This window comes from Papio anubis, chromosome 2 (assembly GCF_008728515.1).
Source record: "Papio anubis isolate 15944 chromosome 2, Panubis1.0, whole genome shotgun sequence".
NCBI classification, from domain to species: domain Eukaryota; kingdom Metazoa; phylum Chordata; class Mammalia; order Primates; family Cercopithecidae; genus Papio; species Papio anubis.
Genome location: NC_044977.1, coordinates 88,738,057 through 88,755,762, shown reverse-complemented (window position 1 = coordinate 88,755,762; position 17,706 = coordinate 88,738,057). Strand labels below are relative to the sequence as shown.

The window sequence follows — 17,706 nt, the reverse complement described above, 5'->3', positions numbered from 1 at the left end:
AGCAACCCAAGATCACACCACTGCACTCCAGCCTGGGGGACAGAGTGAGACTCTGTCTCAAAAAAAAAATAAAAAGAAAAAGAAGAGTGTGTGTGTGTGTGTGTGTGTGTGTGTGGTCTGTAAGTTTGAAGTGATCTTCATGCAATGAATGAGACTAATCATTTTTAGATTAACCACGTAAGATTAACCACTGAACTAAAATTAACAATTCGGTGGTATTTAGCAGATTCACAATATTAAGCAATCACCATCTCTATAAAGTTCTCAGACATTTTTATCACAATAAAAGAAAATCCCATTGATATGGTTTGACTCTGCGTCCCCACCCAAATCTCATCTTGTAGCTCCCATAATTCCCATGTGTTGTGGGAGGAACCTGGTGGGAGATGATTGAATCATAGGGATGGGTCTTTTCCATGCTGTTCTCTTGACAGTAAATGAGTCTCACGAGATCAGATGGTTTTAAAAATGGGAGTTTCTCTGCACAAGCTCTCTCTTTGCCTGCTGCCATCCATGTAAGATGTGACTTGCTCCTCCTTACCTTCTGCTATGATTGTGAGGCCTCCCCAGTCAAGTGGAACTGTAAGTCCAACAAACCTCTTTCTTGTATAAATTGCCCAGTCTCAGGTATGTGTTTATCAGCAGGGTGAAAACGGACTAATACACCCATATTCATTAAACTACCATTTTCCATTATCTCCAGCCCCTGGCCATCCCCAATCTGCACCTGTCTCCATGAATTTACCTATTCTAGATTTTCCACATAAATGGAATTATACAATATTTTGTGTCTGGCTTCTTTCACTGAACATAATGTTTTCAAGGTTCATCTATGTTGTAGCATATATTATTACTTTTTATCCTGAGTAATATTCCATTGTATGGATATGCCACACTTTGCTTATCCATTCATCGTTGATGGACATTTGGATGTTTGCACTTTTGGCTCTCGTGAATAAACCTGTTGTGAATATCTAGCAGCTATATCATTTTACATTCCCTCCAGCAATGTACAAGGGTTCTGATTTTTGTACATCCTTGCTAACATTCACCATTTTCTCTTTTTTAAAAAAAAATTATAACCATTCTAGTTGGTGTGATGTGATGTTTAATTGTGGGCTTGATTTCGCATTTCCCTAATAACTAATTTTGCTGACTTAGGTGCATGGTCTCCATTTGAATACCATCTTTGGACAAATGTATATTCAAGTCCCTTGCAATAATTTTCATTGGGTGGTTGTTGTATTTTTGTTGTTTTAATAAATATTTATCTGATGAATGAATACACGATCCACAAGTCCATCCAGATCTTAGATCTGTGACTTAAGCACAGTTGAAATCCTACTGCCTAGAAACAACTATCCCACCATCCCTGAATGATTCTCTCAGCCAGCCACCCTAGATCCCTCATACCCAATAGGCATGTTGTTCTCAGCCTCAGTCTGTCTGTGTTATCGTTTCTCTCTGGCAGTGTTCCCAAGTGTGTGAGTGTGTCTGTGTGCACAGCGTGGTGGGGCAGGGTCTGTTGTTGCCCCTCCACTTCATGGGTGCATGCTGCTCTCTTTCTCTGTAGGGTTTTGCCTGTCTCTGTCTCTGCCCACCTCTCGTAATGTTGTCTTTCACTCTGTCTCTTCCATTCCTCAGTATCTTTCCCTATTGGCTTCTATTCCCTCTGTCTACTCTCTGCTGATGTCATGTCTTCTTCCATCTCTTGGACTCACTGGATTTTCTGGATCTGTAAATGACTGGTAAAGATGATTATTTCACCAGCCAGTCCTCAGACGATCAATTTGCTTTTCTAAATTATGATGACCCTTTGTCTCCAATGGCCCCACAACCATGGGATGGAGAAGCCTTAGAGAAGGTACCAACATGGTTGCTCCTGCATGATGGAGGCATGACTCACTCAGGCTCATCAACCCAGAATGTGCAAGTGCTTAGAGGAATACCAGAACACTTGATGCATATGGTCACTTAATGCATATGATTGGTTCAGGGCTGAGCACGAGACCCAAACCAGGCCAATAAGCCTCAGCTTTTGTGCTGTCTTGGAACTACTGGGTTTGCTAACTATAGAGATTATGTAAGCAGAGCTGCTGAGGGCACCACACAGAAAAAGCTTGCTGAGAATGAAGCCAACCGAGGAAAGTACAGTCAAGGGATGGAAAGGGAGGGACTAAGCCTAGCCATGCCTAAAGCTTGCCTAGCTGTCCTACTGGAAATTTTAATTTTGTGAATCAAGGCACCTCCATTTTCACTCAGGTCAGTTTGCCAGGTCAGATATCTAAAGAGTAAGACATTTCATTGGATTAATAAACAAAGAGGGCTTAATATTATATGAGCAACATTTCAGGAAGTGGTTTCAAACACTGGTTTTTGAATGAGAAACTTGACAGAAGGTGTGCCTAGGGAGTTCTTGACAGTAATCGTGGAATTGTCTCTCAATTTATACACACAGAAGACCAGAACATTTCTGTAATGCAGAAAACTACAGTGAAAGGGAATCTTCTGTGGATAAATCAGCTCATACCTAGAATCAGAATGGCCAGAGGGTAAATCAAAGGTGGATTGGTCACAGCTTTGACCTATAGGTCACAGCCCAGATTACTGGGCCCTACCTAGCACTTCTGATTCAGTGTATCAGGATCCCGGGATGTGTGTTTCTAACAAGACTCCTGGTGATGCTGTGGCTGCTGCTCTGGGGCCGCCCACCCTAAGAACCACTGGGGCGGAGCCTAGATATATCAGGATGAAGTTGGCTGTGAGTGACAGCACAACCAAAGAAACAGTGGTTTCAATAAATGAGATTTTTTTCTCTTTCCCATGTAAGTCCAGTATAGGTGATCCAGACCTGATATGGCACTCCACAGGGTGAGGAATCCTGGACCCTCTAATGTGTTACTCTGCTATGTTTTGCCTCCATTTCCAAGGTCATTATTGATTCAAAAATGATTGTTTCAAACTCAATAATTACATTCACAATCCAGCCAGCAACAAGAAAGGAAGAGCAAAAGCAAAGTGCACTCCTTATCCCTGACATTGCAAGTGCCACTTTGCCCACAGCTCAGAAGAACATAAAAAAAGATCTGAACAAAGGAGAGACATAGTATATTTATTGATAGAATTTCTTAACATTGTAATATTGTCGCTTGTCTCCACGGTAATCTATGAAACTCACATTCCAATACAATAAAATTAAGGTCAATTCTAATCAAAATCTCATCATGACTTACGGGAACTTGACAAACTAATGCAAAAAAAAAAAACGTATTGCAGAATTAATTTCCACAGTTCATTAAATCAATTTTGAAAACAGAAAAGTGTTCACAGACACTAAAATGTGTTACAAAATGATTAGTGTGAAATTGAGGCACTGTCTACTAAGACTCTAAGTGGGAAATAAACATTTATTTATGAAATTGTATGTTCACCCCATCCTCCTCCTTGATGCGTATAGCCGGGCAAGAGTTCTATCCCCACCTTGGCAGAAGACAGGTTTATTTACTACATAAGTTGAACCAGAGAGCATCTGAATGCAGGGAATGCAGGCGTAGTTGGCGGCAGTGGTGAAGCACCATACCAAAAACCAAGGGAGTATGTGCAACTGTACAGGCTAAATAGAGAAGCCTCCAGCCCTCTCTCCCAAATCAGCTCCCCAAAGGCTTACAGATAGGTTTCATTATCCTACTCTCTTACCCAAGGTTCTGGAATTTCTATCTGAGAAAACTGAGACAAAAACAAAAACAGAAGAGAAGGGCTTAGAAGAAATATTAGAGACAAGAGAAAAGGTTAAAAACCACACACAAGCCAGGCGCAGTGGCTCATGCCTGTAATCCCAGCACTTTGGGAAGCCGAGGTTGGCGAATCACTAGAGGTCAGGAGTTTGAGACCACCAGCCTGACCAACATGGTGAAAATCCATCTCAACTAAAAATACAACAAACTAGCTGGGTGTGGTGGCGGGTGCCTGTAATCCCAGCTACTCAGGAGGCTGAGGCAGGAGGATCACTGGAGCCCAGGAGGCGGAAGTTGCAGTGAGCCAAGATCACACCACTGCACTCCAGCCTGGGTGACAGAGCAAGACTCCGTCTCAAACACACGCACACACACACACACACCCCACTAACAGCTATCATTAGTATTCTTAGACCCATAAGAGATAACAACAAATCAATAAAACAAGCATAGTGTACTATAAAAAAAGAATATTCAGAGGATGTGAATGACTCTTTAAAAGATATCAAAAACTACCAGAAAGTAGATCAAAAAGTTTAAGATGGCAAACGTAAATGGACAAGCCTCTTAAAGCCCAGTCCAGAACTTGCATACTGTCATTCTACATTTTTCTATTGACCAAAGCAGGTCATATAGTCAAACTCAAGGCCAGGAAGACATATTCCATCACCTTACAGGGAGAAACTGACACAAAAAGATGGAATATAGTGTAGAAAATATTAGAAACTTCAAGGATCAATCTATGATTTGACTAATAGGATTTCTAAACGTAGAAAACTAAAAAAATTGAGGGGTAGAAATCATCAAAAAAAAAAAAAAGCAAATACAACAAAGTTTCCCAGTAAATGACATGAATTTTTAATTTACATGGCTAAACCAGTGCCCAACACAATGAACGGTTAGCAAAACTAAAACACATCTCTAGGTATATCATCTTGTAGTTTCAGAACATCAGGGAAAAAGGAGATCCTAAAAGCTTCCAGAAAGAAAAAAAAATAGGTCACATTCCAGAGTGATAAAAGACATTGTATTAGTCAATTCTTGCACTGCTATAAAGAAATACCTTTAAAAATAAAAGGAAAAATAAAGAAATAACTGAGACTGGGCAATTTATAAAGAAAAGAGATTTAATTGTCTCACAGTTCTGCAGGCTGTCCAGGAAGCATAGTGACTTCTGAGGAGGCACTGGGAAACTTACAAACATTGCAGACAGTGAAGGGGAAGCAGCACATCTTACATAAGCAGGAGGAAGAGACAGAGAGGGAGAGGTGCCACACTTAAACAACCAGATCTCACATTAGCTCACTCACTCACTACTGCCATGACAACACCAAAGGGCAGGGTGTTATACCTTGAGAAACCACCCCCATGATCCAATTACCTCCCACCAGGCCCCCACTCCAACATTGGGGATTACAATTCAACAGGAGATTTGGGCAAGGGCACAGATCCAAACCTCTAATAGAAAGTGTAACAAATTCCTCAATATCCTGAGAGAAAAATAATTTTCAAGCCTGGCAACATGGTGAAACTCCATCTCTACAAGAAAATTAGCCAGGCACAGTGGCACGTGCCTGTAGTCCCAGCTACTCCGGAGGCCAAGGTGGAAAAATTGGCTGAGTTCACCGAGCCTGGGAGGTCGCAGCCAGTGAGCTGTGATTGTGCACCTACACTCCAGCCTGGGTGGCTGAGAGAGATCCTCGCTCAGAAAAACCAAAGAAAAGAAAAAAAAGAAAAAAAGAAAGGAACAAAAAATAATTTTCTACCTAGAATGTCATACCCTCTTTTCCCCAGATGCTAGCACAATTGCATATGTTCTAATTCCTATTATGAATTCCTTATCCCATAGCATCCAGAGTGGTTCTGCATCCCCAGTAAAACTGTGCCTGCAACATGTGGGATCCGTAAGTGGGACAGTCCTCACAGGGAAGAGGGGAAGGAAATTCCTAGGATGCTGGGGAGAGGGTACCCCAGAAGAATGACCAGGCAGCAGGCTTTAAGAGCAGCTACCCAGATTACAGAGTGGTGCAGGGGTCCATGAAAAAAGCAGAGTTGATGAATTATCCGAGTTTTGATGAAAAGCTGGGGATAAATTAGTACAAACCATGGCAATCAAGAGCTCCAGGAAAAACAGACAGGAAATGCATGAAAGGCTATGTCATAGCAATATGCCATGTTGCTAAGTCATGGACAGGTTACATAATCACAATGATGGAAGTACTGAATACTTACTGAACAAAAAACTGTGATGCTATAATCATATTGAGAGGAGAGCAGAAGGATGGGAACAGGTAAATCTTCGCTTCATGAAAAGAAGTCAAGAGGTAATATCTAAAAGAGAAAATAAAGAATTTTCAATATAGCATGTTATTGAGGTGAATCATAGGAGAAATATACAGAAGAGTTAAAAATAGTTGTCTCAGCAATGGGAGATTCTTTTGGGAGAGAATAAGGCAGGAAATGCATACTGTCCTTTTTAATTAATTATAATTTTATAATTAATTTATAATTGTTTATAATTTTTATAAATGCTAGATTATAATTATTCATAATTTTTATAATTAATTTATAATTGTAAGTTTTTTTAAACAAGGTACATGAAGTTCTTTTTTGTTGTTGGTTTTTAGTTTTGGTTTTGGTTTTTAACTTTTATTTTAGGGTCAGGGTACATATGCAGGTTTGTTATATAGATAAACTCGTGTCACAGGGGTTTGTTTTACAGATTATTTCATCACCAGGTACTAAACCTAGTACTCAATAGTTACTTTTCTGCTCCTCTCCCTCCTCCCACCCTCCACCCTCAAGTGGTCCCCAGTGTCTGTTGTTTCCCTTTGTGTCCATGAGTTCTCATGATTTAGCTCCCACTTCTAAGTGAGAATATGTGGTACTTGGTTTTCTGTTCCTGCATTGGTTTATTAAGCCACTATGCATTCTGGACAGCCTGCAGAACCGTGAGACAACTAAACCTCTTTTCTTTATAAATTACCCAGTCTCAGGTATTTTTTTCTTTTTTTTTAAAGGTATTTCTTTATAGCAGTGCAAGAATCGACCAATACAATGTCTTCTATCACTCTGATTCCTTTGTTTGTGGGATGTGACCTATTTTTTTTTTTTTTCTGGAAACTTTTAGTATGTTCTTTTTCCCTGATGTTCTAAAGCTACACGATGACTTCCAATACCATGTTGAATAGGAGTGGTGAGAGAGGCCATCCTTGTCTTGTGCCAGTTTTTAAGGGGAATGCTTTCAGATTTTGTCTGTTCAGTATGATGTTGGCTGTGGGTTTGTCATACATGGCTCTTATTATTTTGAGGTATGTCCCTTTAGTACCTAGTTTATTGACAGTTTGTAACATGAAGAGATGTTGAATTTCATCAAAAGCTTTTCCTGCCTCTATTAAGATAATCATGTGGTTTTCATCTGTAATTCTGTTTATGTGATTAATCACATTTTATTGATTTGCATATGTTGAACCAACCTTGCATTCCAGGGATGAAGCCTACTTGATCATGGTGGATTAGCTTTTTGATGGACTGCTGGATTTAGTTTGCAAGTACTTTGTTGAGGATTTTTGCATTACTCTTTGTCAAGGATATTGACCTAAAGTTTTGGTGTTGCCAGGTTTTGGTATCAGGATGATGCTGGCCTCATAGAACGAGCTGGGAAGGGGTCTTTCCTCCTCCATTTTTTGGAATAGTTTCAGTAGGAATGGCACCAGCTCTTCTTTGTTCATCTGATAGAATTCAGCTGTGGATCCTTCTTGTCCTGTGCTTTATTTGGTTGGTAAGCTATTTACTACTAATTCAATTTCAGAGCTCATTATTAGTTTGTTCAGGGAATCAATTTCTTCCTGCTTCAGTCTTGGGAGGGTGTATGTGTCCAGGAATTTATTCATCTCTTCTAGGTTTTCTGGCTTATGTGCATAGAGATGTTCATAGTAGTCTCTGATGGCTATTTTTATTTCTTTGGGGTCAGTGGTACATAACATCCCCTTTGTCATTTCTAATTGTAAATGTCTTATAAAAAATCTACATTAAATGTTAAAACACTTTAATGTAAAAGGTAGACCAGAGTCTAATAGAAAAATCTATGATGCTGGATGGAAAAGCACTTTATTAGAAAACTACAAAAGCAGAATTGTAAAGGGGCAATGGATTCAAGCATATCAAAAATTAAAGATAACTCTGGAAGGAAAGGCAACCATGAAAAAAGTTAACAGGCAGATGACAATCTGAGAAATGATATTTACACAATTTTTCCTCAACAGAGAATTGCCCAAGGAATTCAACAGGAGAGCCAGATATTTGCTCTTTATCCATCAATTTTGAGCCTGGAAAAGGCACCCTGGCCCCTGGTCATAGTTGCCTTTGTGACATCATGGCCATCTCTTTCTCCACCTTTCCTGCCCCTGCCAAGGTCAGGGAACAACAACCAGAGGGAGATGATCACCTGAACCACTGCTCCAAACCATGGGCAGTAAATGCTGTGTAAGACTCAGGCACACACAGTCCCCCACAGGTGGGGAGTTGTCCCATGGCCCAGGAAAGCACCAGGCCACTTCTTAGGACCCAGGCAAAGAATGGGGAACTGGACCTGTGGGGACTTTGCAGTCAGGCTGGTCCTCACCCATGCTCCCCCACACCCACATTCTGATTGCAGAAAGGTGGTCCAGATGAAGATGCAGTAGAAAGACAGAGGAAGCGGAAGGTAGGTGGGGCCCAGGAGGGTGAGAGAATTGCAGATCATTGACTCTTTGACTCCAGAGTTCTTAGAATGGAGCTCCATCTCTGGTCCCACAGGGGTTGGCTCAGCATTGCCCTCTTATCCCCTTAAGCCCTCCCTCTCCTGGGTGAACTGAGTAAGGTATGAAGATAGACGGTAAAAGGGGAGGAAGCTTCGTGTGCACAGCCATGATAGGTGGGGCTCAGCACAGGAAGTGGAAAGGCCCAGGAGAATGAGGAGGGACTGAGACATGGTAGTGGAAGTCCACAAAAGTGAGGTGAGGGGAGACCCTGAAGGGCTGCAAGACATTAGGAGGCAGCATCGTGGCTGGGGTTTGGACCAAGACATAGGCCATAAATGCAGAGGTTCATGGATTCTTATAAGAATCCTTCAGTTCCTCACATCCTGGTCTTCCAGTCAGGTCTTCTGAACCAGAAAGTGTCTCCCCTAGTCCCATGAACCCAAGAAGTCCACAGATCAAGCATATCCCAATTTCATAGATGAGGGCACTGGGACTCTGAGGGTGTCCAGAGCCATGGACAGGACAAAAGTAGAGGACAAACCCCACCCAGGTCTCCTGGGTCCTCAAAACTGGCAGGGAGAGGGCTGATTCTTTAGAGAACCACCTGTGCTTGATGGTGATAAATTCACTGGGAGTCCTCTGCTTTGCTTGGCCAGTTGCTTGTTGCACAACTGCATCACAGAAAAAGGGTGAAGGCGGCTGGGAAGATCCAGGCCTGGTGGCGTGGGGTCCTGGTGCGCAGGATCCTGCTGGTCGCTGCCCTCAGGGCCTGGATGATTCAGTGCTGGTGGAGGACGCTGGTGCAGAGACGGATCCATCAACGGCAGCAGGCCCTGTTGAGGGTCTATGTCATCCAGGAGCAGGCAGTGGTCAAACTCCAGTCCTGCATCCGCATGTGGCAGTGCCGGCAATGTTACCGCCAAATGTGCAATTCTCTTCGCTTGTTCCAGGTCCCAGAGAGCAGCCTTGCCTTCCAGACTGATAGCTTTTTACAGGTCCAATATGCAATCCCTTCAAAGCAGCCAGAGTTCCACATTGAAATCCTATCAATCTGAAAGGCCTGGGGTGTGAACAAGCTCCACTGCCCCCAATAAATGTCTGACCAGGTTGTGTGAGTCTCAGTGATTCCCCCCACCACAGGGACCCCTGGGATTCATGTCCCACTCTTTCTCTCCTTCTCTACCTGAGGAAAGACTTCAGTGCAAGTACTTCCTCTTTCCCCTCTCCCTGCCCCAGCAGGGCCTATGGCCCCTGTGAGGACTGATGGTGGCCATATGCTGCTGCCTTTACATGCAAATTAGAAATTGCAGCCCAAGGTTGTCCTCGTGTTCAGAGCCAGATGTCCCACTCCACAGCCCTGGCATCATTCCTGTCTCCTGAGCTTGGAATCAGAAGGGTATGGGCTTCACCTTCCTGAAGAATCTGGGCACCCTCTTGGAAGACAGTTGTGTCTGAGGCCATGCTCTTTCATTCAACCATCAGAAGCCAACTGGGGCTTGCACAGGTTGGGTTTCTATTTGCCAAATCCCTGACAGAAGTCAGGCCATCAGGCCCTTGGAGCATTCCTTGGAGCAGTGTTGTCCAGGGAAAGCACAGGAGGCTGTCCTTAGTGACAACTGGGTACAAGGTTTGTGAGCCTCATGCTAACTTGGAGGTTGATGGACAGGAATGCCCCTTTTGGAAGCAGCTGATACCACGATCTTAAGGCACCTGAGCTCTGACTCCCTCCTGCCTCCTCAGCACCTGCTTCCCCAGGACCCTGAACACAAACAGGGCTCCCACCGCCATCACCACCTCCCTGTGTGTGGCACCATAACCAGGGACTTTGGCATGGACTGTGATGCTCCCAAACCCCCTGTTTTTCACCTCCAGTGATTTTGACTTCCTTCTGATCTCAGTCACCCACCTTAGATCATTGTCTCCCAAACTGTCCATGGAGAAGGATCACTTCTTAAAAATGTCCAATTCATCACAGACCAGTTCATATGTAAAACATTAAAAATGAATTATGAGAAAAATATATGGAAAAGTCATAGAGAACAAAAGCCTTATTTTTATTTATTAGAACACATAATATTGGATTTCAATTTGCTATAATAGTTTCTCCATGCTTATCCTCAATCTCTGTGCTGATCTCATTGGTAACAAACAGCTCATACGCTGGTTCTGGTCCACAGACCACACTCTGGGTAGCATTGCCCTAGCCCTTGTCATCATTCATCAGTGACTACAGCAACAGCATTCATTTCAACCACCCTGGTCTCTGATTTTTTTGTTGTTGTTGCCTTCTATCCTCTAGGGCAACAACTTGTGCTTGTGATTAGCATCTGAAGTGTGAGGCAGTCTTGTGGGACTGAGCCCCCCCAAGCTATGGGATCTGACTCTATCTCTACATAGATATTGTCAGAACTGAATTGAGATAGGGGACATCAAGCTGGTGTCCATTGAAGAATCTGTCAGAGAATTGCTTCGTGGGGAGAAATCCCCACACACTTCTTGGTGACCAGAGGTGAAGTACTGTGCTGAGTATAGTTGGATGTATGATAGGATAAACTAAGTTTTTTGTTTTTCTATATCTTTAGAATAGCCAAAAAAGTGGACCAACCCAAATGGGTGAATGGTTAGACAACCTGTGGTATATGCATATCACAGACTTCTCTTCAGCTGTAAAAAGTGTTGACCTAAAAGGAAGAGGCTGAGGCACAAAATATAATTTAAAGAGTTTACTTGAGCCAAAGTTAAGACAGCTGCCTGGAAGACTCAGATGCAGGTAACCTTGGATATGAGCTCCATTTGGGCTTTGTTTCAATCAGGTTTTTAAAGGCAAAGAGAATATAGTTGGATCTTACCTTTTGATTTAGTCTGACAGTATCGTTTTAGACCATTAGTATTAAATGTAACTATTGATGTGATTATATTTACACCTGTCATTTTATTATTTGTTTCAAATAAGTCTAATGCCCATTTTGTTTCTTTCTTCTTTAACCATCTTTTTTGTGTGTTAAATAATATTAGCATGCCATTTAAATTTCTGTTAATTTTTAAACTATTTTTAAATTGTTTTCTTAGTGATTGCTCAAGGTGTTGCAATGTTCATTTTAACTTATTCCAATTAGTTAGTTAGTTAATGTCCACATTAATTTAATTCTGGTTAAATATAGTGAATTTGCTCCAATATAGTTTCATTTTCTCTCCCAATTTTTGTGCTACTATTGTCATATATACTACTCTTATATATGTTATAAACCCCAAAATACAGTGTTTTAATTATTTCTTTATACAGTCTTATGTCATCTCAATAAATGAAAAGGAGAAAAGAAAAATACATATTTTATCAGCATTTTATAGTTACTGAAATATTTACTGTTTACAATGTACTTCATTTCTTTCTGCAGATTTGAATCATCTTCTGGTGTCATTTCCTTTCAGGCTGAAGGACTTGCTTTAGATTTCTTGTAAGACAGATCAACTAGTAATGAATTATCTCTGTCTTTGTCTTTATTTTGCTTTCATTTTTGAAAGACAGTTAAACCAGATATGGAATTCTGGGTCATAAGGGCTCCTCCCAGCCCCCAGCATTTTAGAGTTGCTGTTCAATTGTCTTCTGGTTCCATTGTTTCTCATTAAAAGTCAGCCAACTTCATATTGTGGTGTCCCTATATGTAATGTGTTCTTTTTCTAGCTGTTTTTAAGATCTTCTCTTTTTCTCTGATTTTTGGCAGTTTTAAAATTATGTGCCTGAATGTAGATTTCTTTGTATTTCTCTTATTTGGGGTTTGTGGACATTCTTTTTCTTTTTTCTTTTCTTTTCTTTCTTTCTTTCTTTCTTTTTTTTTTTTTTAATTGAGACAGGATCTTGCTCTGTCACCCAGGCTAGAGTGCAGTGGCATGATCACAGCTCACTGCATCCTTGACCTCCTGGGCTCAAGCAATCCTCCCACCTCAGCCTCCCAAGTAACTGAGACCACGAGTGCTTGCCATCATGCCTGGCTAATTTTTAAAATTTTTTGTAGAGATGGGGGTCTCACCCAGGCTGGTCTCAAACTCCTGGGCTCAAGTGATCCTCCCATCTCAGCCTCTCGAAGTGTTAGGATTACAGGCACCAGTGGGATTCCCCATCTGAAGTCCCTGAGCACACTTATAATGGCTGCTTTAAAGTCCTTATCTGCTTATGGCTGGATGCGGTGGCTCACACCTGTAATCCTAGCACTTTGGGAGGCCGAGGTGGGCAGATCACGAGGTCAGGAGATTGAGACCATCCTGGCTAACATGGTGAAACCCCGTCTCTACTAAAAATACAAAAAAATTAGCCAGGTGTGGTGGCAGGTGCCTGTAGTCCCAGCTACTCGGGAGGCTGAGGCAGGAGAATGGCGTGAACCCAGGAGACGGAGCTTGCAGTGAGCCGAGATCACCACTGCATGCCAGCCTGGGCAACAAAGTGAGACTCTATCTCAAACAAACAAACAAAAAAAAAAGGCTTAAAGAAGCAGTGGGCATGCTACAGTAAATACATAAAGCCAGAAAACCCACCAGTTGACTATATCCTGTGGAAAACCCAAAGGACATTTTGTTTTATGAATCAATAAAAAATGTACTAGTGAGAAAAGCACCAGCATCAATTTTAAAAAGCTTACTCTGGGCCAGGCATGGTGGCTCACGCCCACAAATCCAGCACTTTAGGAGCTTGAGGCAGGCAGATCACTTGAGGCCAAGATTTTGAGGCCAGCCTGGATAACATGGTGAAACTCCATCTCTACTAAAAATACAAAAATTAGCTGAGCACAGTGGCACTCACCTGTAATCTCAGCTACTCAGGGCTGAGACACAAGAATCAACTGAACCCGGGAGGCAGAGGTTGCAGTGAGCCAAGATCACACTACTGCACTCCAGCCTGAGCAACATAGAGAGACTCTGTCTAAACAAAAAACAAAAAACAAAACAAACAAAAAAACCCCCACAACAATGTGTTTCCCTATCGTCAGGAATTCTGGAAGAAATAAAAAGGAGAGAAAAGCTCAATGTGGTATCTCCTTGGTAGGCAAGGGCTACTAGTAAGAGATGCTTCTATACAACTGGTGTCAGTGAAAGCAATGCAGATAATAGGATCCTAAATTGATAGAGGCGGAAGCATACATCTATCGTAAACCAGAAAGGTACAATTAATGTGAAGAATGGCAAAAGTGGGGTAGCACTCACAGGTCTTGACCCACAGAGAGATCTGGAGATGGATGTGGTAAATCTAGGTGCAAAGCAGGTAGGCAGCCAACAAGCGTATGCTCAATATATACAACCAGAAGAAATCAAAGATAGATTGCCAGGAGGCTAAAATTCACCATCCCAATAGAGTCACAAGCATTTATCTGGTTTCTGTATCTGAACCAGTTTAAACATTATGCTTATTGATCAAAGGAGAGCCTGGGACCTCAGAAGGAAGGACTCTGCAACACAGTAACTAATGATTTACCCAGTTTTTCTGTATATATTATGTGACCATATACTAGCGAAAGGAAAAAGGGCACTGAGTCTGAGTTGACATTGATACCTGGGGATCCAAGGCATCATCAAGGGCCCCCATGTTAGAGTAAGGTCATATGGAAACCAGGTAATAAATGGAGAGCTGTCAGTTTTGAATCAGACTCATAAATGGCTGTCAGTTTTGAATCAGACTCAGCAGGAAATGTTTTGCAGCAGGTCTGGGTCATGGTGTAAGTAACTCTGCCACTTGGGTCATATGAGCTGGTAGGTCTTAGAATATACTTCTAGTGGTGGTGGGAAAAGATGCCATATAAACTTAATAGCAAACTTTATTGCTTGAATCATAGCACAGGTTCCTAGGATTCTGGAGCAATTCTATGCCACCTACAATAAATTATACACCTTTTGTCAAATAGCTCCCTGTGTGACACTGGGCTATGATAGAGATGATGTGCCCAACCATGGAACTCCAAGTGATCATGCAACTGGAAATGTCTATCATAATCTAGTTTTTGTCATATCCACAGGGTGAGTGAGCCCAGCATCAATCCATCATAAGACGGAAGTGGGATGTTCCTGACTGAACATGAACAGAGCTGGGGGAAACAAGAAAGCTGCGTTAGCAGGTAGCCCAGAGCTCCGTGTCATCTACCACCATTCCATCAGTGCCTCTCCCTTAGCTTACACCTGCATGTGCATGGGGATTCTCTTATGATCAGATATTGGGAGAGGAAAATATTGATGTTGGTTCCTAGATAGGTTGACTCAATATGTAAGTACAAGGCAAAACTGGCCTGACACTGTAGTGTGGTCTCACTCAAGGCTGGTCTTAAAAGATGGAAGTGAGGAGAAGTCCTCCTAAAGAAGAGAACTTAGGGCAGTGGACTTTATCATCAGTTTATGGGGAACTGAAGTTAAAATATATTCAGGTTCATAGACAGTGGTAAATGGTTTGGTCCATCGGTCAGGGACCTAGAAGGTAAAAGATTGGAAGATTAGGACAATGAGCTCTGTAGTAGAGGCCTGTGAATGAGCCTATGGGAATGTGAGTAAAGTGTAAAGATCTTTGTAAGACATGTTAGCACCTGCCAGGGAGTATCCATCATGGAAGAGGCACCAGGCCATCCACGAAACTGAAAGCTTGGCTTAATAGGCAGGAATCAGCCATGCTTATCTCCGCTGTGCCTTTTAACTTGTTTTCCATTATCATCTGCCTCTGGATTCCTCAGATCCAGTTGTTTTTTCCTAGGGCTTTGACCGGAAGCTTGGGATTGAGTTTGGGACAAAAATGTAGATCAGGAGTGTTGCATAGACTCCTTATCACAAGCCAAATGCTAAGGTGCAACTGTGGAACTGAGTCCTTCTCCAACAAGGGAGAGAAAAGGATGTCTTATGACATGCCCAGATAACTGGAGACTAAAGTTATGTTTTCTAGAATTTGGGTGCATGGAGCTTGGCTTTGGTTAGCTCCCTTGGTCTTACTTTCCCAAAAAGGAAACCTCTGAGTGATGGGCATCCTATTTATTCCCATCACCTGGCAGGATTTGCAGGATAATTGCTCAAAACTAGAATATTGATCCAGACTTTTACATTACCCATCCCCTTCTTCTTTCTGAACTGCAGCTGGAGATTGCTGGTTGGTTCACAGGAAAAAACAGGATTAGTCTACAATGTGGGTGAAAACTTAAAAACATTTAGTAAGTTTATAATTTAATGACAAATGTATGATAAGTTTTGGAACATAATTTCTCCTTCTCCAGTTCTCATTTTTGTTAAGAAACAAGTGATCATAGGACTGAGTGGTTTGCAAAATAGACTTTAGTTTTATATGTAGCCTTATTATTTGCATAAAGTGCAGCAAGAATAACTATTTCTACATAGGCTTTTTGGATTGGCTTTGATAGAAGTCTGTTCCACAAGGAATCTCAGATAAAACCTTTTAAAGCCAAGCCCAGCCACCAGCCATGGGTTTGTATCCTCAGATACCTGCAAGTTGGCTGATCCTCTCCTCTTAAGGTCCCAAGATAAGCTTGGAGCTCTGGGACCTGTTAGAAACTGACATTCTTTTTTTTTTTTTTTTTTTTTTTTGAGATGGAGTCCTGCTCTGTCACCAGATTGGAGTAGAGTGGTGCGATCTCACCTCACTGCAACCTTCACCTCCCAGGTTCAAGTGATTCTCCTGCCTCAGCCTCCAGAGTAGCTGGGATTACAGGTGCATGCCACCATGCCTAGCTAATTTTTGTATTTTTAGTAGAGATGGGGTTTCACCCTGTTGGCTAGGATGGTATCAATCTCTTGACCTTGTAATCCAGAGCCTCAACCTCCCAAAGTGCTGGGATTAAAGGTGTGAGCAACTGAGCCCAGCCAGAAAGTGACATTCTTTACTGACCACAGGTCAGGAACCCTGTACAGGGACTGCGTAGATGAGGGTATGAAGCTGGTCTCCCCACTGGGCTTCTATTGACTCTGCAAATCAAGCTTGGTTCCTTAAAGGGAAGCATACCTTCCCTGTCAAATCCTTGGTAAAATAACCATTTTTTCCAATTGTGTCCTATTGCAAAAGAGAAATGGATTCTTATTGCACTGATGCAAACAACTGTATTGCCATAAGTTAAGAATACTCACAGACAGTTTCCAAATTCTAGGGGAACCAGGCAGAGAGAAACAAACATCCTCCAAATTTTGATTACAGGAATATACCTTGCTTAATTATTAAAGGCTGTAAGTAGTTCAAAATACGTTTCCTTGGCTCTGAGAAACAAAATAAGGATCAGCAATTTTCCAATCAAATGTCAAAAAGATTGCTTCAGCTTTCTGAGTTCGGTCCATTTAGTCAATTCTTGTTTTGCATGATATTTGTGAACATTTCAGCTCTTCCTAAGTCCTGTACTTTTTCTTTATCCCTATGTCACAATCTCCAAAGTTATCAGAAATCTGTATTTGAGAGCACCTGTCAGAGTCCTATAGCTTATTATAAACCATCTTTTGAAAAGGATTAAAACAAGACAACAACTGTCTGTGAATAACAAAATGTCCTGGGTAGTTACAGTTAGAAACACAATTGACAAAGAAGTTTGGTTTTCTCTGTGGTTTACAATAATTTAACAACCTTAATTATGATTGATGGCATATACTCAGACACAAGAATTTTAGACATCCCATATAATGTTGGAACATATACTAGCATTCACCAAAATATAACCTAAAGAAGACTGAACATCATTTTGGCAATTCCATGTACCTAAATATGTCAAATAATTCATTTACCTCTTTTCTGGATGTTTCAGGGGCTCTCTGAACCATCCAAAAAGGCAGGCATCAGGAAAGACAATTTTGAAACTGAAGTTTGATTTTGGGAAGGCTATTAAATATGTTCAAAGTTTTAGTAAATAAATATAATAAATATAAATGCATTAAAAGTTGTCAAAAAAAAATATGTTCACAGTTTGAAACACTTGATATTGGCCAGGCCTGGTGGCTCACAGCTGTAATCTCAGCACTTTGGGAGGTTGAGGTGGGCAGATCACGAGGTCATGAGATCAAAACCATCCTGGCCAACATGTGAAACCCTGTCCCTACTAAAAACACAAAAATTAGCTGGGATGGTGGCATGCGCCTGTAGTCCCAGTTATTCAGGAGGCTGAGGCAGGAGAATCACTTGAACTCAGGAGGTGGAGGTTGCAGTGAGCAAAGATTGTGCCACTGCACTCCAGCCTGGCAACAGAGTGAGACTCCGTCAAAATAAATAAATAAAT

General features: G+C 41.7%; 1 protein-coding gene across 2 annotated transcripts; it reads left to right on the top strand.

Moving 5' to 3' along the window:
* The first annotated feature begins 7,777 nt into the window (after positions 1 to 7,777).
* IQCF3 (IQ motif containing F3) lies at positions 7,778 to 12,119 on the top strand. Of its 2 annotated transcripts, XR_001899808.3 has the most exons (4): positions 7,778 to 8,250; positions 8,392 to 8,439; positions 11,059 to 11,246; positions 11,872 to 12,119. XR_001899808.3 is itself a non-coding variant. In XM_009200649.4 (3 exons), exons 1-3 carry the CDS (start codon positions 8,202 to 8,204, stop codon positions 9,529 to 9,531), a joined length of 465 nt encoding a protein of 154 aa, XP_009198913.2. In that variant the 5' UTR covers positions 8,013 to 8,201; the 3' UTR covers positions 9,532 to 9,586. The 2 variants fall into 2 exon arrangements, 1 of the variants encoding a protein (XP_009198913.2); XM_009200649.4 differs by lacking the exons at positions 11,059 to 11,246; positions 11,872 to 12,119 and adding an exon at positions 9,133 to 9,586 and having other exon boundaries at positions 8,013 to 8,219.
* Positions 12,120 to 17,706: the final 5,587 nt, after the last annotated feature.